The following is a 26,371-nucleotide window of genomic DNA, read 5'->3' as shown; positions in this document are numbered from 1 at the left end:
GACAGATTGAAAGCCATATGTGAGGAATCACAGAGGACAGAAGCTGAAGCTGACATTTATGATATAGCAGCAATTAGCAAGCAATGTCATATTTAGAAAGCTGGATAGGAACAGGAACCACAAACTCATCTCTCCCTGGTGTTTGCAAATTTTTTAAAGGAATAATTCTACTTTTACCAGGCCTCTTCCAGATGTTTTTATGAGACCATGTAGCTTTAGAGAGCCAGTGTGGTGTAGTGGTTAAGAGCGGTAGTCTCGTAATCTGCGGAACCGGGTTCGCGTCTCAGCTCCTCCACATGCAGCTGCTGGGTGACCTTGGGCCAGTCACACTTCTCTGAAGTCTCTCAGCCCCACTCACCTCACAGAGTGTTTGTTGTGGGGGAGGAAGGGAAAGGAGAATGTTAGCCGCTTTGAGACTCCTGAAGGGGAGTGAAAGGCGGGATATCAAATCCAAACTCTTCTTCTTCTTCTTCTTCTTCTTCTTCTTCTTCTTCTTCTTCTTCTTCTTCTTCTAGAGAACATTCAGTGGACTAGGGAAAGTAATGCGTCTCTTCCTGCCTTTAACTATTGCTTCTAGATATAAAAGGTTAATATGTTTACTCAATCAAATAAGCAATATTTTATTACAAAATCAGAGTACTACACAACTACCTGCCTTTTTTAAATAAAAAAATGGGATTATAAAAGTTATTATCTGTACTAGAAAGAAACAAAAGAACCTTTTCTGTTTGATACTAGAAACTGTGAATGAAAGATCACATTATATTATTCTTTGCACACTCTTGGGACACTGATCTTGGTTACAAATTCATTAGGCAGGTAACTGACATTTTATGTGGTTACATTGTACACACTTCTATCTTGTTTTTATTTATCTAAAAAATGTTATACTCTGTCCCCAGCCCAAAAAAGGGAGTTTCCCAAAGATGGTTTCAAAAATATGGGTGACATCCAATGTTAGTCATACTTGTTTATTCAATTTTTATGAGATGGAATGCTGACTAATGCTCCAGTTCCAATACAGTTGTACATTGGTTCTTGAACAGATTTTGTTCCAGAAGTCGGTTTGACTTCTGAAAATATTCGGAAACCAAGGCATGGCTTCCGATTGGCTGCAGGAGCTTCCTGCACTCAATCGGAAGCTGCAAAAATTGCGTCTGACATTCGGATTCCAAAGAACGTTTGCAAATTGGAACACTTACTTCTGGGGTTGTGGTGTTCAGGAGCCAAAACATTCGAGTCACAAGGCATTTGAGAAGCAAGGTACAACTGCATTCCACTCCCTTCTATATGGTAAGATCACTCCCTTTAATAGGAAAGTTGGTGAATGCTGTGGGAAATTGAGCTGAAACAGACACTGAGAAACAAGAGAGAGATGCTGGTGTCCTTGTGGGAACCTGAGGTTTGCAGAGGAACCTGAGGTTTACAAAACCAATACAAGGATTTGTTCAGTGCTGTAATTTCTGCATTACTTATGTACAATGTCATGCTCGTATTAATCTCCTTTTAGTTGTGCAGCGCCTATCCATTCATGCAAAACTTGCACCACAATCCTAGCTCAATGGGGCTTGCTCCCAGGGCAAGTAAGGATAGAATTACCTACTTTCCTGAAAGTAAGCCCCATTGAACCCCATAGAGGGTTATGCTATTAATCACATCACAATTACTTTTAAATTACAATGCTATTAAATTGCAATGATCTCCAATATTTTTAGTTAATGACATAACGGAACACCAGTACATATTGGCTTCAATAGAATACACTACTATCCTCAACCTTTTCTTGCAGATACTGAAGAATCTGACTTGGAGAATGGCGATGAATGGAATGATTAAAATTACCATCCTTAAGGATAATAAATTAAACATGTTAACTACTACTTGATCTTTTAATACTTGATTGTTTAATACAAATATTTTCCAGGATACTTGGAGAATATGACATACTTTAACTGTAGGCTATTTAAATACTGAAGATGTCTAATATGGCACTGACATGACTTGTCTTAGTATTGCTTTTTAACAATCATGTGCAGGCTATAAGCTGCTGTTTGATTTTTCTTTCTTTCTTATTTCCTCCCAGTGCTGTTTTGTTGGTGAATATATTACAAATATAAACAGTTTCTGCTTTTAACTTTTATTCCTGCTGATACTCCATTTAGTATCTGCTCCTAGAATACAGATAATACGTGTCTAAAAATCAGTAATAAACTGTGTTTCCAGGCTCTAGTGAAAAATTACTTCTCTTTTTGGTGTGGTCATAGAGACAGTGTTCTTATCTGAAGGTTATAGAAACATGCTCCTGCCTGCTCGTCCGCCCAACAAAAGGAAGTTGTGTCAATAGCATGGAATATGCTTTGCCTCATTGTTCACCAGAGCTTTAAGTGTATTTCCTCCACCCCCTGAAAGTAATGACCCTATTCTTGGTTTGAGTCCTCCTGCCACTCTCCCTGCAAGCTTTGGCTAGTCGTGTGCATTTGTTGCTTCACCCATCCTTTCATTTCATCATATGTATGCCCCTTTTTAAAAACCAAAGTTTCCCAGAAAGCTCCCTTACATAGCCACCTTGGTTTCTTTATGTGCTTCTCCTTTGTCTTGCTTTCTGGAATGGTTTGGGATTGAGCCTTTCACAACTCACTTTTAAGAAACCCCTACCCATCCTGAACTAATTTCTCCTTTATTTAAGAACATTCATGACCTGCTTAATAATATCCAAGACAAATCTCTAAGCTACGTACTCAAGTCAATATGTACAAACCATATAAAACCATTAATCTCCATACGATTACAACAACAGACACAAATCCAAAGTTGTCAAGCAGAGTCCAGCTTCAGTAACCAAATTCAGTGGTCTGGGAAAGCATGTGTAAATAGGTCTTGAAAAGATATCTAAAACAGATAATAGAGGAAGCATTCCATATGGCACAAGGAAGAGCAGTCCAAACATGGAGCTGATGACAGGAAAAGGCCAGTTTCAGAGTTGTTGTCAAATTATAGTCATTAGAATGTGGTGCTACCAATAAGGTTTTCCCAGGGTTCATGCAGAAGATCTATATGTGGCCAGGCAGTATTTCAGGTTACTTGACCCAATGGTCTTCAGGGCTTTATAAGTCAACATGACCTTGATAAGTAACTAGCCATTTTGTCAGCAGTACAGGTGTACTATGTGCACATGTGGCTGCACCATCCTATATCATTGTCAAGGAAAGCTTTATACAGTCATAGAACATGTTGCAGTAATCCGCTTGTAAGGTTACCAATGCATGAGTCTCTCTAGACCGGGGTAGGCAACCTAAGGCCCAGGGGCTGGATACACCCAATTGTCTTTTCAACTCGGCCTGCAGACGGTCTGGGAATCAGCATGTTTTTACATGAGTAGAACATGTCCTTTTATTTAAAATGCATTTCTGGGTTATTTGTGGGGCCTGCCTGGTGTTTTTACATGAGTAGAATGTGTGCTTTTATTTAGAATGCATCTCTGGGTTATTTGTGGGGCATAGGAATTTGTTCATTTCCCCCCGTCAAAATATAGTCCAGTCTCCACAAGGTCTGAGGGACGGTGGACCGGCCCACAGCTGAAAAAGGTTGCTGACCCCTGCTCTAGACAAGCTGTCCCTATTCAAGGGAGTGTGAAGTTGGCATTAGTAGTAGGGTGCCTTGCCACAGAGATTACCTGGGTCTCCAAGGACAAAGGTAGATCTAGAAGCACCCCTAAACTATGTACCAGTTCCATTCAGAGGGAGTGCCACACCATCCAGTGTCTCTATAGGAAGCCTGTCCCAAATTTTCTTGAGGTTTCTACCCTCATATTTTTTTAAAAAAAAAACCCTTTGGAAATTTGCTTTCCAGAAGTTACTAGCTTTCTCTTTCCTTGGTATTGGGAAGCCAAAGATGATGATGTCACTTCTACCTAAGGTTTCTATGACTTTCATCTCATCAAATAGCAGTGGTGTTGTTGCCACAGAACTTACCAGGCAAAGGTCTGGGGCTGTTGCATAAATGCCACTCGACAAATGACCAGGAGGCAGTGGCAGTGGGCAGATAGCAGCAAGCCAGGAAGATACCTGATGGCTGAGACACCAACTGCACAGCACAGTTTTAAATAGAACATTAAAAACTCCCCCAAAAGTGAATGTAATAAGAGTGGCAGTGAACTTAGTCACTCAGGTGACACCTTTGGGGTTGTGGGGGGCAGTGAGCACATTATTGCAGAGAGGGGGTGGGCTTGGCCTGCCCCTCATTTATTGTGCCCTTCTTTTATTAACACAAGGCAGTCCAACAAGTACCCAGGCCTCAACTCATATAGGGTTTTGCTTTACATACGGTAATCCCAGCAAAGCAATCCAGTGGAAGGCTGTGTGTTGATAAAGTGATGCAAGGTTAATTATATTTTTACTACCCAAACATGTCATCACCTTTATCACAGTTTCCACTCTTGGAACACAGCTCCCTCCTATTCTTAGATAGAAGTATGTATGGCATTGAGACAAGTTTATCAAAAGCTCCGCCAAGCCAAGAATTCTTCCAAGTGCTGTTTCTACAAGGCTACATTAAGGTCCACTTTCAGTGGTGGCACTGTGCCCACTGCTGGAGTACTGTTTGGCACTCCAGCAGAAGCATTTGGTTCACAACCTATGCTAAACAGAATAATGTAGAGAGTCTATAAAAGTAGGGACTGATGTATCAATCAGTATCATATGTACAAATAGGGATGGCGTATGAATAAATAGGGATTTGGTTACTTTCACATTTCCTATTTTTCAAGCCATGCATTCACTTTGTCCCATAAGGTTGCTTACAGTTGTGGACTTTGGGGTCTCAAATTTCAGGAGCACTCTCTGCATCGCCAAAATTCAGCATCCCTTACCTTCCGTGTTCCATTCTAAATAACAGTTGTGGTGCCCCCGAGTTTCTGTTCCCAGTGTGGCCAAATCAGTCGTGCTCCCCTAAATTCGCCTCTGTTGCCTAACATTGTAGTGGAGAGGAGCACGTGGGCTGGTGCTGGTTCGCTCAAAATGGCTAAGCAGGCCTGAAACCTAGCCTACAGCAGCTGTCAGCAACTCTTGAGGGGTTCAGACCCCAGCAGTCTTTTGCAACTCCATTTGGAGATGTCAGGGGCTGGTTTGGGGATCTTTTGAACGCAAACCAAGTACTGCACTGTTTTGCTTATGCCCCTTTCATAGGTTACAGCCTTATGAAAACAGCTTCCAAGGCAAGTCATGGTAGATTTCTTCTCCCCACCCTGCTTTGTGTAAGACACACACATGGGTGGAGAAGCTTTTTCAGCCCAATGGCCTCACTACCTTCTGGGCAACCTTCCAGGGGCCACATGCCAATAGTGGGCAGAGTGATGAAGGTGACTTTTCCCTTTGTACACTAGACGTGTGTCTGCACATGCTGCTCACACGCCCGTCTCTATGCTCAATCTGGGCAAGCCAGAGCCATTATTAGAGCTCAAGGTCCCACATCTCAGCTAGGCAAACACACTCAAAGCGGCACAAGCAGGGTTGGTTTGGGATGTGGCAGTGCAGTAGCTATGGAGTGGGGGTAGCTGGGTTTTCTGCCCCAGGTGAAGCCTCCAGAGGGGCGCAGTGAGGCTCTTGTACGTATGCACATGCGTGTTAGGTGTGTGTACCAAACTGGGTTTGACCTGGGTGAAATAAACCTAGTTTTGCCCCTGGATGTGGCCTAGGGATGGCTGGAGCCTGCAGAAAATTCTGTGAGCCAGACAGAGGCCTGGGGTCCACACTGGACCCTATGGGTCCCCAGCCCTCTGGTGCAATTTGCAGCCTGGTGAAAGTTGCTCACATTGCGTGTCATTTCGGTCAGTCCTGTTGCTTGACTGAACATTTCTGAAGTGCTATTTGTGGTGTTGCTTTACTGAGTCTTATGGACCAACACCTTTGCTTTTTAAAAAATTTCTCGTTCTAGGAAGCCTCTCCCCCCAAATTAGACCAGAACCAGCCGTGGCCGTTCTGCTAAACGTTCCCCCCTCCCGCTCTTTTAGTGATACACGAGGCGCTTTGGGACCTTTCTGTACGGAAGGAGCCAGTTATGATGGTGGCGAGCTCTCCCCGCCCCTTTCCCCGCCCCTCTCGTCCCAGCCCTCCAATCGGCTTGCCCGAGCGGCGGGAGCGGCTGGAGCCCTGGAGTGCCGCCGCCGCGCACACGCCCCCTCCCTCCTTCCCTCCACGCCGAGGCGGGGGAAGCCTCTCCCGGGGCTTTGCGCCCTTAGCAAGATGCTCCTGCTCGGCGCTCAGGAGCCGCCTCAGAAGGACCCTCTCAGCTCCGGATAGCGAGCGGCGTCGGCCGTGCCCAAGCAACCGGGAGCAGGAGAGGCGGGTGCCGCCGGGCTTGTTTCCCTGCCTCCTTCCACCCGCTTCGGGGCGGCGACTGACTGAGGCTGGGCTCCGCTACCCTAGCAGCCGGTGCAGCGCCGAAACCCGGCTGGGTGGCGGCTCGCCTGAGGCGCACGGATGTCGGTGTCCAGGTGCGGCGGTGGCGGCGGCAGTGGCGCTCGACCCGCGCGCTCTGTGCAAGGCCGGGACTGGAGAGGTAAGAGCGCAGCGCGCGCTCGTGTGGCGCGTGTCTGCCTGCGAGTGCGGGGGGGGGGGGGACGACGACACGGCGCGCGTGGAAAGTACAAGCGCCCTGGGGAGCGGGGCAAGGCGGCGTTCACGTACGCGGCCGCCGCAGCTGAGGGCGCAGGAGCTGCTGGAATCCCGCCTCTTCCAGCCTGCCTGGGAGCGTGTGGATTGTCCTCCTGGCCCGGGGCTATTTTTATGACTTGCTGCAAGCGAGGAGAGGGGCTTGTTTGCAGCCTGCCTTGCTTGGCCTCGCCCAAAGGAAGCTGGAAGGACCGGGGGGGGGGTCGCGGGGGGCTCAACATGTCGCTCGTCTTCCCGCCGGGGCGAGCTGCGACTCTGCGAACTGGCTGCTTGAAGGACGGCTGCCTTGTGCTGGGGGAACTTGGCCTCCCACCCCCGCCCCACAAGAGCGCTCCTTTGGGGAAGGTGGCGCGGCACCCCGCTTTCCAGAGCGGACTCCCTCGCCATAGATATTCCTCCCGTGGCAATGACAACCCGGAGGCTTCCTAGTGCTCCATCCCGGGGCGCCAGTCCCATGTTATGAAGCGTGTGGAGCGTGGCGTCCTCCGCCCCTCCTCCCCCTGCTGCTCTTATTTCTGTTGGCCCCCCGCCCCTCCTTGTGTTTACCATGCGCTGCCCGGGGCGGGCTGGGCTAGGCTAGGCTGCTGCTGCTGCTGTTTCTGTTGCCGACAGGAACTGCTCCTGACCTCCAAATCCACTCTCGTTTTTTCCTTCCCTCCAAACACACTACCATTCAGGAAGTGGTTAATTTATTGAAAACATTGGATGTGCAGAGAGGACTGTAAGCTAGATCTTCTCAACTAGATCATGGTATCGTTATGGAGGCTTAGTGGCAAGGGAGTGGCACTCCACACACGCTCAGAGGCAAAGACACAACATCTCTTTGTTGTGCTTTGAACACTTTTAAAGTAGAAAAGCAGCTAATGAGCACTACATGGGTATATTTCCTATTTTAAACTCTGCAGACATGTTTCATGGCTTCAGAGAGATGGCTGCAAAAATTGGAAGGAGGTCAGGCCTCTGCTGCTTTAGGGATGCTGGGCTTTGCATCCTTTTGAGCTTATGGTGGCTGTCTGAAAAAGCTAACTAAATGTCTCTCAACCATTAGTTATCTTTTTTGACTGCATTGTTTTGGGCTGTCAGTTTGGTGAGGTAGACATCTCTCTCTCACCTTTCCATTTTCTGTTCAGTTGTCTGCTAGCAGTGCTAGTATTGGGTGTGATGGATACAAATATTGTATATAACAGTGACTAGTTCCTGTCAGGCGCTTCAAGGGAGTAAACAGCCCTGAGGACTGTGAAACAATGATGTTGTGCTTGTCCAGCATACTAAGGAAATACAGTTATAAGCAAGATTTGTTACTAGTTGCCACGATCCCTTTTGGTAGAGATGAGTTTGCATGCATTTTGTGTCATGGGTTGAATGTGCCTCCAGTACCAACTCTAAATGCAGGTCCCTCAGCCTGAGTTAGTTCCCTGCCTGGTAGCAGCATGGCTCATTGATGGACCAAGAATAGAGTCAGTGCATTTCCGGTGTAGAAATAAAAGGCTAAGAAAGGAAGTTGGGAGTTGGGAGATGCTTCCATGTAAACGTTTCCTAATACGCTGAACTCTGGTCACTCCTGTGTGGAAAGGGATGTAATTACAGCACTTAAGTTGTAATGTTTCCCAATGCTATATGCATGTGAATTGCTTTGCATTGTTCTAGAAAGCAATGATTGGTTGTAGCTTCTCAGCGTGTATGCACACAATGAATTATCAACATGTGCACAGAATTAGTATATTATTTAAGTTATGCATGAGTTGCACAATGTTATCTGCACACGTGGCTTCGATGTAGGAAATCAACAATAATGTGAAATGGTCCTTCTGTGCAAATAGATTCATTCTGATCTATTCCCCTGTTATATTTTTTGAAACATCTGTGAATTTCAGGAGCATTCTCATTAATAATAGAACTAAGATTTGGGACAAATGGACAAATTGACACACCAGTGTGAAATAATTTTGTTCAACTGTATAGAGAAGAGTGATCTATGGCAATTGCCTCTTAGTTTCTGGTTCACTGTTCACTGTTTAGTATTTACAATGGACAGCTTACACAGTGGATCCCTGCGTTCCGTAGGTTGGTTTACACCACAATCCTATCCTATGCTGTGTGCTCAGAAAAAGAGATTAACAGCACAATTCGGTGAACCCCTACTCCGAAGTTTCAAAGTCCAATTTTGGTCAATGGGTCTTCCTCTCTGGTTACTGTGTATAGGACTGCAGGTGTGTACACACTTACTTGGGTGTAGGTCCCACTTTGAATAGAAGTGCATAGCATTGTGCTATCAATCTCCTTCCCTTCTCCTATACCTGTCAACTTACAGAGAATTCTCCCAGTGTACAATTCAGAGTCAAAACAAAGTAGACGTCACATATGATGTTATTTACTAGGTTCTTTCTTGGTCAAAATATAGGGTTCTGTCCTGTGGAGTACAGAACAATATTATTATTGCTTGAAAGCGCAAATCAAGATTAAGTTAGGGCCATAGATTGCAGCGAGAGAAGGTAATTAGTTTAAAATACGTTTTTAGGTCTTTCAGTTCCTATGTAATTATTGAGAAAGAGTGCAGCCTTTGATTGAGTTGGAAGACAGAGTGCATCAGAAGGTCATCCTCTCTAGTTCAAGGCTTAAGATAGAGGAAAGAGTGGGCTGTGGCCGGAGCAGTGTTAGAAACTCAGATATATAAACAGATCGCCAAGTGGCACCTTAAACCTAGGCTATGGTTGCCACAACAGAATGTCTAGGCACCATTTCCCCCCTCCCCCTGGAGATGAAGTTTGTTGTTATTATTATTCATTTCATTTCTATGCTGCTTTATATTTTAAAGAAAAACTCTTTACAATACATTAAAACGTCAAATAAAAGAATCCAGAATAAAACAAATTCAAGTGTCAAGGAAAATATTTCAGCTCCTTCTGTAAGTGACAGTTTGCTTTCCCCATATTTATTTACCTGCTTTGTTTATGTAGCTGCCCCATAGCAGAAGTACTCTAGGAAGCTGGTGTGGTATAGTGGTTAGAGCAGGGGTCGCCAAGGTTTACCTCGCCTGGGCCGGTTCACTCCCACAGAGATCACTCTGTGGGCCAGATCGCATCTGCACAGACGCGATTTCCGGCGCCATGGAAGTGAGTCCCTGCTCCGCGCTGTGCCGGTTTAGTGCAGCGTGCGGGGGCACGCCAGCAGGTGGCTCAGTTCGTGGGTGGCTCGTCGGCCGTTTAAATGACCCCCGTATGGGCCGCAGGTTGCTGACCCCTTGGTTAGAGTGTTCGACTTTGACCTGGGAGATCAGGGTTCAAAAATCCCCACTCAGTCATGAAGCTCACTGGGTGAACTTGGGCCAGTCATAGCCTCTTTACCTATCTCACAGGGTCATTGTAGGGATTAACTGAGGAGGGGGTGAACCATGTACACCTTGGAGAAAAAGGTGGGACATAAATGCAATAAAAAAGCTCTTCTGCTAACCTACTTAAGGAAACTGAAGGGGCCATAGTGATAGCCACAGTTATGAGAGATCTCTCGCCCCAGCCCACTGCTTATTGCTATTTTGGAAGGCAGTCTACACCTGCTTAATGATGAGGCTTGTTTCCTGTGGACAACTCTGTTTTGGCTGTATAGTTTTTCAGTTACTTCAGAAGCAGGAATTATTTATGGATCTATTTGGTTTTGAATTATGTAGTGCCTTCAGTAATGGCGGCGCTTCCCCCTGGCCAGAATTCCTAACCAAGGCTTGTAGCTGGATAAGAATATTTTGTCTTAATCGTCATATTTAGTCTTAAACATTGGTTCTAATGCATCCTTTAGGTTTGGTTAAGTGGGGGATCCATTGCAGAGAAAGATTGGGCTGTGTGTGTGTGATATCATAATTTCATGGCCTGTTCCTGATCTCATAAGCACAATTAAGGCCTTTTTTTTTTAAGCAATTGTGCTAGCTGTTAGTGTACCTGTTAAAAATGGTCTAAAGCAGGGTGGTGCAACTTTTCATTCCAAGTGGGCTGCAATAGTACTTGTTGAGGACCATGTCATATCCTGTCAATAGTCCATGCTGTTGGTAGGCAAAGGAGGGGGGCTGTGATGGTGGAGACCCACTCACCAGCAGAACCTAGTGGAAATAAGCCTCCACTACTCCTAACTCTACCATCACCTGCACAGATAAGGGGTTAAGATTGCCCTCATGCCTCCTTCCCAAAGCCCAGCACCTCGCTTACTCAGCTTTGGGAAGGCAGGGTGAGGACTGGGGGTTGTCAAATGTTGCTGACAGCTACCAAAACACCTAGGGCCTTGTGTTGGACCACCCTGGTCTAAGGTATAGTCTAAGGTATAAACTAATTTTTTAATCATGCCTGGGGGCGGGAGAAGAGTTGGGGCAACAGAGGGGCAACACCCTGCCCTGAATGAACACAGACTAGAGCTTTCCTGAATGGATAATTTCAACCAGTTTGGCACCAAGAGGACATGGACTCTCATGTTGTAATGCCTGCCTGCTGATGAAACAATGGAAGGGTAAATAGCACGAGACAAGATCGGCAGGTAACCAACCAAGACATGTGTGTTAACCACACTCTGCATCTCTATTCAGATTTAATCAGAACTGAGATTAAATAACTCCTGTTATTTAATGTTATTTATCTCCCAGCATCATACCCCCCCCCCCACATCCCTTCTCCAACTGAATGCACTTAAGAGCCTATCTGCAACCAGGAGGAATCCTGATTGCTAAGTGAGTAAAAGTCAGAGGTGGAGTTGGCAGAGGTACGAATCTAAGCTAAGCTAGTGTTATGCCTATTATGTGTCATCTGGAAAGACTGTAAGCAGCATTCATGCCCATGATGTGTAAAATAATTCTCATTCCATCTAGTTAACCATCCTTTCCCCCTTCAACTTTATAACTGCATCAGGTGCCTCCTTCTCCATTTAAAATTGCCAGAAGAATGGAGAATGAAGTACTTATTCATCCAGCGGCATAGCGTGGGTTGTCAGCACCCGGGGCAAGGCAAGTAATTTGTGCCCCCTAACCTGCCGCCACTTCCAGCTTCTTCTTGCTGCTGCCTGGTCTGGTCTGGTGTGGTTCTCTCCCGCGCTCAGCGCTGCGCTGGATGGCCGCTGCACTGTCCCTCCCCCAGATAGTCCCTTGCTCTCTCTCCGCACCGCACGCCTGGCACCCACCCCCTCCACAGTGGGCGGCGACCCAGCGGCTCGGATCGGATTCGCACAGCCAGCACTGCAGTGAGAGTGAGTGAGCCAGGTAGGGGCAGAGAGCTGCGAGTGCGAGCGCGCCCCCCCCAGATGTTGCGCCCGGTGCGGCCGGGCCCCCCCTGCACCCCCACGCTACGCCACTGTATTCATCATACTGCGCAGTTTCATAAACTGAGAAAAATAGTCTTTCAAAGTGAACATATGTTAACAGTGCACTAAACTTTCTTCTTTTTAAAGAATTCTAATTCTCTTTTTTAGAGTCTAATCCCAGCAATTTCTCCCTCTGAATTGAACTAGCACTTTGCTGTAAAAGGAAAAGGGACCCCTGACCATTAGGTCCAGTCGTGACCGACTCTGGGGTTGCGGTGCTCATATCACTTTATTGGCCGAGGGAGCCAGCGTACAGCTTCCGGGTCATGTGGCCAGCATGACTAAGCTGCTTCTGGCGAACCAGAGCAGCGCACGGAAATGCCGTTTACCTTCCCGCCGGAGCGGTACCTATTTATCAACTTGCACTTTGATGTGCTTTCGAACTGCTAGGTTGGCAGGAGCTGGGACCGAGCAACGGGAGCTCACCCTGTCGCGGGGATTCGAACTGCCGACCTTCCAATCGGCAAGTCCTAGGCTCTGTGGTTTAACCCACAGAGTGAGCTTATACCCTATAAACCTTGGCTTGTCTACTTCTGTTTATTGAAAGATATAAGGGACAGCACCAATATAATGATGTTTTGTCATTAAACTTAACAAAGTTTTGCTGCACACAACATAACAAATGTTTATGGAGCTTGTTTAACAACCTTTGCTTTAACTACAGTTACTTTTCTGTTTCATGTGAAATACCATCAACTACTATAATAGTGAATTGATTGTTATCTCCCTGTGTTAAAGGAGAACCACGAGAACTATGAGATTCATAGATTATGTAGTGTTGGCAGTAACGGGACATAATTCTATTTATTTATTTATTTAAAGGATTTATGTACTGTCCTTCAATGAAGCTTCCAGCATGTTTTACAAAGTCAAAGTAAAATGCACAAACTACTAAAACCTCTGTAGTTTGTCCTTCCTTTTGCCTTAGCAACCAGGATGCATCTTTCCTGTGGGGGGTTCTTCTGAAATTAGGTACCCTCTAGAACAGTGTTTCCCAATTAGCTAAGTACTGCAGACCCTTTTTTTTTTTGGAAAGCCAAGCCATGGACCCCCTAGTTTTGAAAATGTTGATATCTCTATAGTAGTTTTTGTTATGTGAATGGTGCCACCATACCTTCTAACATATCCTAGTGCAAAACCGGGACATGTGCCTTCCAGGCTACACACTTGCATGCGTTATGTGAGTTATGTGAGAGGATGCCCTCCCAAAGGAATGTCATGGACAGTTGACAGATATGTGCCATGCATCCCCTGGGTAGATTACACAGACTCCCACGGGTCTGTGGACCACCAGTTGGGAACCACTGCCCTAGAAGACATTTTCTGCAAATGCTGTTGCACAAAAAGTGTGGCGAATGTTAAAGAATCCCCTTCCCAAATGGTAAATGAAAAATATGAAAACTTTGCAAAGAGGCTTAGGTATGCCTCCTGCTGTGCAGAGGATGTAAGTGTTAAGAATTCACTGTATAGTTAACCTACAGCACGATGGAATGCATGTCTATTCAGTAGTATCCCTCTTGGTAATAATGGCACTTATTCCCACGTAAGCAGATACAGGTTGGCAGCCTAAGCTTTGGATTAGGGTTGGCATTGTGGAAAACAGGTTTGTTGTGCCTTTAACAGCTGTATCTCCACCATCAGAACAAGCAGGACATAGTTGACTTCTCATGATAAACATGAGGCTGTCCAAGACGTGAGTGGGTTGGTGGGTGGTAGCAATAGCTGTACTCGCTCTAATTTTGTTTTATGCCATGCCCCTTATGGCAGTCATTTTGTGTTTGGTGCCCACAGAACTCTCTCAAATTTTGAAATGTGCTCAATAGTCCAGAATGTTTGGTGAACTCTGCATTAGTGTATAGAACCATTAATAAAACATCTCTCTAGTTATTTTAATATGGCTAACATGACTTCAACAGGAGTGAAAATAATTCTAAAAATCATTTTCTCTGGTATTAAGTTAAAAATAGTTTGGCAGTTGCTTCACTGTTAATGTGAAAACCCATGCTCTAAGGGGAAAAAGTGGTCATGACCTTCTTCAGTTCCATGGCTGGAGTTCCTTGGAAAGGAATATCACATTAGCATGGCAATGTGTCATAACAAAAAAAGGTCAGTCTTGTCTTCTGAATTAAATATTTCTCTTTTCTCTTGACATTTTTTTTTTGTTTGAATAATTTTATTGATTTTTTAAAGAGTTTTATTTTTTTAACAAAGATTTAAACATCCAGTTCAAGAATACATTCAGTAAAAAAGAAGAAAAACACACATAATTATTTTGCAGTTGTTTTCACTATATATCCATGACCCATTCTCCAACATCAACCTAGGCTGATGAATGTTTAGCATATTTTATAAGAAAGAAGTGTCATTGTGACACCTGCCTTGTGTGCTTGTTTTCACTAAAAACAAAAACTGAGAACTCTAATGTATCATTGCTTTTGATGGGACATATTTCCCCCCTGTGATCAGTGGGACTTACGCTGCAGGCGTGTACAAGCCTTGGACTAAGCTGCACTGAAATTGGTGACACTTTTTCTTGAGTAGCTATGTATAGGTTTCTATTGTTGGGCCTAATTCTCACCTAGGGGGTAAATTTGTGCCTAGACTCTACCACTTGAAAGAAAGCCCAAGAGAGGGAATGCTATTAACTCTGAGAAGGAACGGCAGAATTCACCCATGTATCAGGCACTTCTGATCTCTTAACTAGCTTTTATCTTGCTTATTTGACAGATTTATAGACTTCATGGCAAAAAGGCATCAATGAAGTATAGAGAGTAAAAACAGAATAAAACACAAAAATGCAAACTCTTAATAACAATAAAATCAATTCAGTAAACTCAAAAATCAGTGGAAACATTTCATGAAATATAAATCTGATTTTCCATAAATGATGGGGTTAGCACCGCAGAGAAAGCCTTCCTAAACAAAACTGTGTTCAGTAGAGGCATAGACATCATTGTGCTAGGTGTCAGTCTGATCTCGGCTGGTAATTGATTCCAGAGAGTTAGAGCTGCAACACTAAAAGCCTGGTTTCTAGTACAGGCAAAATACACCTCTTGTGTACCACCTGAAATGTGGTTCTGTTACATTTGCACTGGGCTTAACTTGGGGAAGGTCCAGCATGGTGGATCATCAGCAATGAGGTTCAATTGCTCATATTCTGCTTCCATTCTCTAATACCTAATTAAAAGTCATCAGATTTTACAAGATGAATGAGAATGCTCCAGGAGCTCCATAATGCTTTGTTTCCTGCAAGACATAACTGTAGGGAAATAACACTTGAAACATTCTTTCCCAAAGAAACAACATTTTTTGTTTGTGGAAAATAACAAATACTTATGTGTCTTTTTGATCTCTCAGCTACAAACTAGTTAGGTGAGGAAATGCCAGAATACAAAAGTGTCTTAACTTGGTAAAAGAACAGATGGTATACCTTTGAAGAATAATATGGCACTTCTGTTCACCTGCTTAAACTTCCCGTAAGCCAGTATAACCTTTCTCTAAAATACATTACTGTACCCTTCAGCTGTGATACTGTAATAAGAATGCCGAGTTTGCCCTTTTAAGCTGTAATAAAAATGTTCTCTGGTATTACAGATAATTGAAATGGAAGAATATACTGTCTCCTTCCCAAATAAATTTTTATTGGATAAAACAAAGGAAATCTGAGGAATGCTGCTGTTTTGGGTTAATGTGATTTTTAAAGGTGAAAAGGAAACTGTGGCTTGAGCTGAACTCCTGACGTGCATGTTCACAAACTAGTCAAAGGTCTGCCAAAGTGTGAGAGGACATGTGGTTCCTTGTACAGAAGACTTCTTTTAAATGTTTGTCTTTTCAATCCAAATAGCCGTCCCTTGCCCCAAAGCAAGAGAAGCATCTCAACACTCTGCATTAACCTGAATATAGAAGCCCCTGGTTTTAGCATATGATTCTGGAATTGCCTTTGAAACAGATACAAGATTTGGGCTATAGTCTAATGCACACTTAGCTAAGTAAACATGAAAAGGATGGGTTTGTGAAGGTGTTATTTGCCATTTTGTTCCTATCTTATTTTACATTTCATCAGCTAATACTGTAGTAAGAAGACGGCACAATGTAGAAGTATAATAATAATGTTAATGGCAGGAAATGGGACATTTTTGTAATCAGATTTGAAATGAATATGTACTTTTAAGGAGAGGGATGCCATGAAATTGCATTTTGGTTATTGCTGACCAGCAGAGTGGGGGGGGGGGGGACACATTAAAAAGTAGTCATTTTTTAAAAGAACCAATTTTGATTTAAAAAAAAATCAGTTATGTTAACTGTCACTTAAAAATAACCTGGACTGAAAGAGGTATCTGAATGTAATAAACAGAGGAAGGCTACCATTCTGAGCGGCTCAAAGTGCTGCATATGGTGTTCTGTCTGTGGGGGCGCGCGCGCACACACACACACACACACACTCTCTCTCGGCATCACAGAGTTGGGGGAACATCTAGAACAGTGTGAGAGGTGGTGCAAAAACTGGATCCAAGAGCCTTCCATTGATGTAAGAACAGCATCTGGTACAATCCATTTTTATTGACCCTCACCCAGGTACTACTTAGCATACATGCTTGTTCAGGAATGGATGAATGAAAAAACTTGATACAGTACTGATAATCAGTTCTCTTTGCATGAAAAAACCACCTCAACACTGGATGTGGTTTCCTCTTTTAAAAAGACCTCTAGTGAATCCTAGAAGTTTCCTGCAAGGGTGAACCTGAAAAATGTGTGTAGATAGGTTTAGCATGGCTTTTGTGTATATATCATGTTGAGAATATTAATTATTGTGAAATTTTCTCAAAGGAATTCAAAAATTTGGAGATTGCAAATTGCCATTGCATAATACAATCCATATACATATTTGGGCTGAGGCTCTCATATTTTTGGGTATAGCAAAATTATATTTGGACATTGTTACAAGTAACAGCGTAAGTAGAAACAAACATCACTAAAACCTTAAAACTGTTTAGAATTTACAGTACCGTAACTAATATTTATAGGAAGTTGCCAATCTTCAAAGGAAAGTGCTTGTGTCTGTCGGTGATGTGTATCAGACCGTCTCAGAATTAGGGTTGAATCAGCTCAGTAATTAGGCACTCCCATGTTGCCAAGTTGTAGAAAAATAGGAGATAAAAACTTAAGCAGGACAGCCTGCAGTTATCTGTATGGGTGAGTGAGCTGCAACAAATTTATTTGTTTATGAAGGAGTGACTGAGCTATTCATTCACAAATATGGTGTGACTTTAGACTTGACAGCTCAAAGCAGACATTTATAGAACAGTCCATAGAAATGCAAAAGGTCATATGGTCAGATCCAGACATGTAGAGAAGGTACATGTCTGCTGTGTATTTAATGGAGGTGAAATGATTTAATTAACCAGTAGGATTTATGTACCGCTTAATGCTCACAACTTCTATGTGGTTTACATTAAAATGACCAATAAAATCATATGAGTAGTAGCCTAACTACTTAAGAATGGCACTGTGGTCTAAACCACTGAGCCTCTTGGGCTTGTCGATCAGAAGGTCGGTGGTTCGAATCCTCGTGATGGGGTGAGCTCCCATTGGTCTGTCCCAGCTCCTGCCAACCTAGCAGTTCGAAAGCACGCCAAAAAGTGCAAGTAGATAAACAGGTACTGCTCCGGCATGAAGGTAAATGGCATTTCCATGTGCTGCCCTGGTTTTGGTGTTCCGTTGCGCCAGAAGCGGCTTAGTCATGCTGGCTACATGAACTGGAAAAACTGTCTGCGGACAAACGCCGGCTCCCTTGGCCTGTAAAGCAAGATGAGAGCTGCAACCCCAGAGTTGTCTGTGACTGGACTTAACTGTCAGGGGTCCTTTACCTTTTACCTTTGGTAGCCTAACATTTTTAAAAATAAAATCAGCTATTTTAAAAATACAGTATAACATTATACAGTGGTACCTCAGGTTACATACGCTTCAGGTTACAGACTCCGTTAACCCAGAAATAGTGCTTCAGGTTAAGAACTTTGCTTCAGGATGAGAACAGAAATCGTGCTCCGGTGGCGCGGCAGCAGCAGGAGGCCCCATTAGCTAAACTGGTGCTTCAGGTTAAGAACAGTTTCAGGTTAAGTACGGACCTCCGGAACGAATTAAGTACTTAACCCGAGATACCACTGTAAAATAAAATCACACATTAAAATACATGCCAGTTTTACATGCCTGGATCAGTTTGCTGAATTGTATATCTTATTGCTGTTTGTTGTAAAGCTAACGGCACAGAAGACTCGGAGTAGCCACTGCAAGCATTTAAAGAAGTAAGTTGTGAAGTTCATGTGGTTCTATCCAATAGGTGTCCCACTGATGATGGGATGCTCTTTGATCCAGGGGAACATTGCATCAGTGGAACAGGGATTGAGGGAATATGTGACAATTCCTTTCCCCCCTGCAGCCCACCATGTTGCCCCCAAATCTGGAGTTTTGGGGTGGAACAGAACAGGAGATGATGCAGGGAACTACAAGGGGGAGGGGCAGCTGCCAAAGATTGATTCAATCCCTGTTCTGTTGAAAAAAGGCTCTGGTGGGTTTAAAAGCCTTCCATTAGTGTAGGCGCACCAATTGGATACCATCCATAATATGTATTACAAAGCTGAGAAGCTTGGTGGATATATATATAAAATTCTTCAAGCCTCTAGATACATTTAGTATTGGTACAGATTCAGTTTAGGCTGATCCCACTGTCTGGTTTAAAAATATAAAAATCTGAATTGCAAGTCAGAAAATGACATTGGCTAGATTTTTAGCCCACCAGTTCCTGTTGGGTGGAGGTTAAAATCCTATTTATACTAATTTAAGTTTCATGAAGAAAACCTTCCTGTTGCATAAATGGGTTAAGAACAAGAGATGAGAATTGAAACATTTCTATTGTGTGTGGGGTTTTTTCCCCCTTTGGGGGAGGGATGTGTGTCATGCCTTTAAAGTGTAAGATGATGCATTCTCAAAAAGGGTATATCCAATCACCAGGGCAGATGAATTAAGGCTTGTAAAAATAAATAAATACGTCATTTGTTTCAAAGGTTTCATTAGGATCACTTGAGACATGCATGCTCCTTGCACAGGACAGGAAGTATTTTGAGAAATCTTTTCTCCTTTCATGCCTTGCCCTGGGAGTAATCATTGATGTTGCCACAGAAACAGCACGTACTGCATTACGCAATTCCTTGCTTAGACTGGGGGGGGGGGTGTTGGGAAGTGTTTTAAAACCCGCCTTGAAATTTTGATACAGCACACTGTGTTTTCATTTGTCAGCTACTTCCCTGACTTGAGATTTATTGTCCCGTTCCAGAACATCCAACGCTTACAGAAATTCCAAGTATTTTGAAGAGGAAGATGGAAAAATGAACGTTCAGGCCCCATCCTGCCCCCCAGTTAATTGTGGCTTGGACTTAGCAGTGGCTTGCACCAATGTAAAGGCACTTCTTGTGCAAAGCAGCTTCTCTGAATTCTGGCAGCCCAGCTTCAGCCTCTGTGCCCCTCTATCATTACTGTTCAAGAGGATTCCTTGACCCTCTCTGGCGGCGGCTTTTTTGTGGGGGGGAGGGGGTTTGCTGCACAGAGGGTGGGCTAAGGAAGTCTCATAGGATCCTGCCCTACATGCAAATTTGCGTATTAATATTTTGTTACTTAGTCTGAGATAAGTCCATACCCAGTACATTAAGCATAGTGCCTCTGAACCGCCCTTTAACTAGTTGTCTCATGTATGAATGCAGGACAGATTGTGAACAAAACAAAAAGAGGTTGGCTACTAGAGGGAGGGCCTTTTTGGTGTTGGCACCATCAGAGAAGCCTGCCTGGTGCCTACTTGACCATTTTCGGTGCCAGGTGAAGATACTTTCCATCTTAAATATTTTTTACTCCTTTTTCTATTCTCTTTTTCTGGTTCTATTCCATGTTAGATTTTATTTTCATATTGTATTTCATTTTTTAAAATTTTATTTGTAAACTACCCAGAGGGCTTTTGTCATTAGGTGGTATATAAATATTGGAAATAAATAAATCTATGTTGTGGCCAATTATTTATTTAGCACAGTTGGTGTGTATTGTGCTTCACACAAATCAAGATGACAGATCCCTGTCCCAAATAGCTTAAAGTTTAAAAGTTGACACAGGGGAAGTGGAGGAAGGGGGAAGTAAAGGCAGGGCTAAACAGGGTAGAGTATGAAATTGCTTCAGTTTCCTGTGCATAGCCTTGGTTACAAAGTTGCAGCAGGGCGTGAGTTTTCTCATACAAAAAACACAGCAGAGCAAACAACCACTGTTGGCCTTCCTGGTTCTGTGACCATTATCAGCCATTATCTGGAAGAGTGTGTACAATGAATGTAGGTTCATTGGGCTTAGGTCAGGACACAGATTGTGAATGGAACTGTTCTCATTTCAGCCAAGCTGTATTATGATTTGTGTGGGCTGACACCTTGTAACTGAAATATTAAAACACAACAAAACCTCTTTTTTATATACAGTATTGACCATCTAAGCTAGGAGTAGCCAACAAGGTGGCCTACAGATGTTTTGGATTACAACTCTGAATAGCCCTAGCGGCATGGCCAATGGGAAGTGTAGTCCAAGACATCTAGAGGACACTACATTGGTTACCCTGATCAAATGCCATACCTGAGACAAGGGCACTTTACCAATGTGTATTGCCCAATGAATCTTTATATTGTCTTCATTAGAGCAAACTCAGATGCTGTAAACATTTCCTCATAGGGGAGTGGCCTTGCTATGTAGAAGTATGAGTTACCTCTGATTTACTCTGTATTTTATTTACCTGGAAGATTATAGATAAACGTTTTTTCTGAAAACTTTGCTTGAAAAACCAAACATTTCAAATTACAAAGGGTTAATTCAAAAATGGATGTTGTTTCTCACTATTCTTAACACTGTCAAATAACAAATTATTTTCTTCCTAAGAGAAGTTGTAAATCTGTCCGTACGTCATTAATATGTGAAATGAGTCCTGATTTTCTGCATAATATGATTCATGGCTATAAAACAAGATATGTGACCTTTTGAGTCACTAGAACATCTTCCTTCTTTTGCAGATCTGGGATTTACCTTTGGTCTCTCAACTAGCGTTTTTCTGGGGGGAAGCAGTTAACACCCTTAATTTTCAAACATCATTATAATATACTTCATTGCAAAATACTTTTTAAAATGGACTTGTTAATTACCAATTGTCATGATGACATTAAGGTAGTTAGTATGTTAAAAAAGAAAAGAAAAAAGCAGCAGCTATGGAGTTTGGCAAGATAAATGTACCAAAAAGGCACTTTCAACATCCTAGAAGTAGGATTTTAAGGAATATATAAGTGTTGGAGGATATGAATGAGATTACACAAATTTGGTTAAATGTAGCCATTTAGGCTATGCACATCTTTCTTAACAAGCTTTTAATCTGGACAGAATATTTTGTGTTGTCTTCAGTGTCATCTGCTTTCCCTTTGGTTGCATCCCCACGCCGATAGGCAATCTTGTTGAAAACTGTGCACACTTTTATATACAGTATGCACTTAAGCTTTATGGAGCACACTGACTCTCTTTAGAAACATGTATTTTATTAACTTGTTCTGACAAGTGGGGGTGTGTGAGTCTTTATCTGGAAGGGGGAGGCATGCCTATGTTAAAATGATTAAATAACTTTGCGGTGATTTGGATTTTGAAAAGAAAAAGAGTAACTTGCTTACCAGTTGTTTGGAAAATGAGACGTAGTATTTTAGTTTCTAGTCTCATTACTCTGCACCATCATGTAAGCAAGGATTGAGAATTGAAGACAGAAGGCATTCTGACCTCATTCTAAGCTTGGGTAGAGCCTAGTTGACACTGCAGGGATTTACCCCTTGACTGACCTTCAAACAAAGCTTGCAGTGAACAGGACAGAGCAACAGAATGGCTTAGCATGGTGACTAGACATCACAATATTAGTTTTTAATTGCTGGAGATAAGGTACTGTTCATTCTGTGTTGTGATGCATAGTTAAAAGATCACTTTGAATAAACATATGCAGTATGTGGCAAACCTTCTACACTGACTGGGATTTGGGCAGCGTTAAGTGAATCTAATGGGATTAAGAGATACGTAAAATTCAGAAATGGTTTTGTCCTACTCTCCTGTCTGCTCAGCTACAAAACATTAATTGCATAGTCTTGGCAATTAGGCTGAGTTCATGCCCTAGAGAGAGAGCATTTATATACTTGGAACTCATTTGATTTTAGCCTGACAAGAGTACTGTTAGTTATGTAAGTCTGAATATAGTAGTGACTTCTCCAAGATCACTAAGCAAACTTTAAGGGTTCAGGAAGTTGAACCTGGGTTTCCTGCACTGATCCCAAACTCCCTGGCTTTTTGAACAGTACAACAGCAAAGCACTCTAGGCCACGGTTCCAATTATATCACTGTAGTTATGGTCCCTTAAAGTTTTCATTCCAGTTCTCTGTAGATGCTTCTCCTTTCCTTCTTGCAAAATTGACTGGCACTACCTTTTTTTCTTTTCTTTTTGTAATAGTGTTGTAACTTCTAGTGGTTAGATCAAGGATGCTTAACATTTTTTGGCCTGACAGCTGCCTTGATTATTAGCCATGCCTCTGAGGGCTGCATCTCAGTGGTGGCTGTAGCCATCATACGTATGTGCATGTACGCATGCCACACACAGAGACACTCACTAGGCAAATAGGTACACAACCTTCACTCAACACAAACACAATCAGCACTTCCAGCCCTCCCCACTGAGGTGCAGCTGATTGGAAACACAGTCTTTAACATTACACAGAAAGGCAGTTTTCCTGCCCACCCCCATTTCAGCACTGGGGTGGAGGGAAATGCTGCTTTTTTTTTTTTTTAACTCTTGAAGAGCAGTCAGGCTTTGACCCTTCTCAGCACTGTGGTTCTTGGGACAAAGAATAGAGAGAGAAAAATCCTTTGGTTCTTTTGGGGTTATCTCTTAAGCAGCAGGCATATAACTTTTAGCAGATCTTGGTGGGCCAGATGCAGCCTGTGGTCCATGAATTATCCACCCATGGGTATCGCCAGGATTTTTGTTTGGGGGGGAGAACATCAGATTTGTATTGATTATAGGGGGCAGCTGCCTCCCTGCTCTCCCCGGCCTCACCCCTGTATCCACCCGTTTAGACAGTGGACTTACCCAGTGTTGTGGGAGGATGATACAGTCCAGGGTCACTGATTTTAAAGAGTTTGCAAGAGGGAGGAGAGGCTGAATAATGAGCACACATGGGATCATAGTTCAGCTACCCTTAAAGCAATGCACTGGCTGTGTGTGAGCTACAATTGTGCCCCTCAATTGGCCTTGAAGGCGGCTGCTAAAGACTTTATTTACTTCTGGGAATTAAGGGGCCCAACAGTTGTAAGCATGACACTGTAATTTTGAGCATGCTTGTGTTTTTATTTACTATTTCTTGCTGTTGTGGAATATTTGTAATGATGTTTAAATTAAATGATGTTTAAATTATATTGTTTACCATTCTGGATTGCTGCCTGGTAGGACAGGCAATGAAGAAATACAGTAGAAAGAAATTTAAAGCCCTCCTGGATCTGTTTTTCATGTAGCCTAATGACAAGCTCTGGAGAACTCAAAAGCTTGCACGCTGTTTTGTGAAATTTTGGTTGGTGTAATACGCAATATAAAACAAAATCTTTATTTGGATAGCCAGCTGCAGTTTTGTTACAGAATCATGTGTATTAGAAGAGGCATGTTGCACACAGATGTGGAAACAGTTGCATTGCTTATCACATGTGGAAATTATATTTCTGATTAAGGACTATTAAGCCTATCTAATTAAATGACACTAGCTATTACCTTGCTCTGGTGGAGTCAAATTGAAACAAAGGATTGTACCAGTGCAGTGGTGTTTAGGATAGAGAAACTTAACCGTTTTCTCTAGCATTTCTTGATAGAAAGCTATTGAGATTGTCTTTCTCAATATTGAACTTCAGTATTGAAATATCCATTACATGAGCCAGATTGTTTGAGAGAGAAAGAATCTACAAGCGTAGGTTAAGTGTCTGATACTGGGAGTATGAAGGACATTAATGTTAAGGCTTTGAACAGGGAGCTAAAAATAGGTGGTTGGATCCACAATTGTGTGAATGGGAGGTCATTTATACTATGAGACTTTCCTGCTCTGTCTGTCCCCCCCCCCCCACATAGCTGCTAGTATATGCGAAAAGCATTTCTGGATGGTTGGGATTTGTTATTCCATGGTTTGACAGCTTAATTTCTTCCTCAATTACAGTGCACAAAGTACCATCAGATGAAATTTTTAAGTGGCAGAATAATAGAATTGCAGAGTTGGAAGGGACCCTGGGGGTCATCTAGTCCAACTTCCACAATGCAGAAATCCTGTCCACAGCTGTTTCTGGCTGGGCTCGAGCCACTTACCTTCTGGTTAACAGCCAGATGCACTGACCCATTACACCACCTGAAATATTTAACCCAGGATTATAATATGAAGGCTAAACAGATTAAACTCATGAGAGTTATGGGTTCTAACATCGCTCCCTCTTCCACATATTAGCTCAACTTTGTCCATTTTCTATTCTTATTGCTTTGGATAAATGAATGAGAGCCAGAGCACAAAATCTTCCAGAATATGTCGTAGAGAGAATCTCTAAATCTTTGTTTCCTGCTAGGTGATCTGGAAATGAGCTCCAGTTCTGCTCTAGAGCAATAAAGTTGTTTCCCCAAAACTTTCTGCATAGTTTCTTAACAGGTGAAGATAAAAAGGTAAAGGACCCCTGGATGGTTAAGTCCAGTCAAAGGTGACTATGGGGACTACTGGTAAGCTTTCAAACTGCTAGGCTGGTTACCTTTTTAGTTTGATTACAACTGGCCTGTTGTCTCCTTAAATCTTCATGTACATAGTGCTTGGCTATGTGACTATGAAGTGCCATCTACTGGTGATATTTGACTTTATAAAAAAGTGTGATATTTCATGTCTTTAATTTTTAATTATATGAAATCAAGTAATGCACACATACACATACGTATTTGCTTTATAGGATCAATTTAATTGATTGGTTGGTTCAACTGTGATGGAAGTCTAAAGGGTAAATTTTAGACGTAAATTACTCCTGTTGACTGAATATAAACAGATATAATGCAGATATTGATGAATATAATTGCTGTCAGAACTCTGCTTATTACTGATTAACTGACCATGCTGGGGAAACCCAGCCAGATGGGTGGGGTATAAATAACAGTAACAGCAATAATAATAGTAATAATAATAAAATGTCTCTCCACTGCCAGAGGCAGTAAGTCTCTGTATATCATTTTGGGAACCACAGATGGGAAGAGTGCTGTTGTGCTCAGGTCTTGCTTGTGGGCTTCCCATGGTCATCTGGCTGTGAAAACAGAATGCTGGACATGATGGGCCTTTGGCCTGATCCAGCAGGCCACACCTTGTGTTCATGTAAACACACACATAAAGGGAGCAAGGGAGTGATATTTAATACTAAGATTGATTGATTTTTTAAATAAAAAGTTTGAATAGTGTAATAATGTATATAATATTTTTGTTGAAGTGATTTTTTATATGTATATAAAAAGAATGTTTGTTAGCTTTGTGGATAGATATGTGGTTGTGGTTCTTCACCCTCACCATGTGTTACCGTTTTTTTTTGTGTTATTCACAATTTGCTCTTGCACTGCATTGTGGAAACATACATCATTGGGTGCAAGTTGTATAGTGGTACCTCGAGTTACATACGCTTCAGGTTACAGACTCCACTAACCCAGAAATAGTACCTTGGGTTAAGAACTTTGCTTCAGGATGAGAACAGAAATCGTGCTCTGATGGTGGCGCGGCAGCAGCAGGAGGTCCCATTAGCTAAAGTGGTGCTTCAGGTTAAGAACAGTTTCAGGTTAAGAACGGACCTCCGGAACGAATTAAATACTTAACCCGAGGTATCACTGTATTGAAATGCAGTTTTACCTACCTGATTCTCCTGATCTAATATAGCTGCTATGTCCAGGCACAGTAATGACTTATTTCCTTTGTGCCAGGACTTTGACAGACATTCTGACCAATAATTTTAATAAACCACAATATTATAAAGAGATTTGCAAGATCCATCACTCTAGCCACTACAGAAAGTGTCCTGGCAAGCAAATCACTTTCTCATCTCAGGTAATTGAATGTACATCTTGTATTTGCCACATAGCATGTTGTACTACCATGGAATTCTGAGAATGAAAAGCAGGTCAAGCAACATGCCAGCATTGCAAACTAATAAAGATCTCACGTGAGAGGTCCCAAACATCAGGAAGTGCCTGTAATGTTTTGACCTGGCCTTGCAGTATGGTATGTGAGAGG

The 26,371-nt window shown here is 42.8% G+C and overlaps 2 protein-coding genes across 3 annotated transcripts in view; both read left to right on the top strand.

Annotated features, from left to right (window-relative positions):
- The window catches only part of LOC308470780 (uncharacterized protein), a 33,586-nt gene extending 31,368 nt beyond the window's left edge, over positions 1–2,218 (top strand). Inside the window, exon 7 of one of the 2 annotated variants that reach the window (XM_080994226.1) lies at positions 1,790–2,218. In XM_080994226.1, coding sequence (XP_080850352.1) covers positions 1,790–1,836 — 47 coding nt within the window. In that variant the 3' untranslated portion in view covers positions 1,837–2,218. The remainder of the gene's footprint in view (positions 1–1,789) is intronic. The other variant, XM_080994227.1, reaches the window with a different exon arrangement.
- A 3,957-nt stretch (positions 2,219–6,175) lies between these two features.
- The window catches only part of PFKFB4 (6-phosphofructo-2-kinase/fructose-2,6-biphosphatase 4), a 74,964-nt gene continuing 54,768 nt past the window's right edge, over positions 6,176–26,371 (top strand). The window contains exon 1 of the mRNA XM_080994199.1: positions 6,176–6,555. Coding sequence (XP_080850325.1) covers positions 6,477–6,555 — 79 coding nt within the window. The 5' untranslated portion in view covers positions 6,176–6,476. The remainder of the gene's footprint in view (positions 6,556–26,371) is intronic.

This window comes from Podarcis pityusensis (genome assembly GCF_964106645.2).
Source record: "Podarcis pityusensis genome assembly, chromosome: 2".
In the NCBI taxonomy this organism is placed as follows: Eukaryota; Metazoa; Chordata; class Lepidosauria; order Squamata; family Lacertidae; genus Podarcis; species Podarcis pityusensis.
Note: the sequence above shows the minus strand (reverse complement) of the source record. Positions and strands in the feature narration are given on the sequence as shown.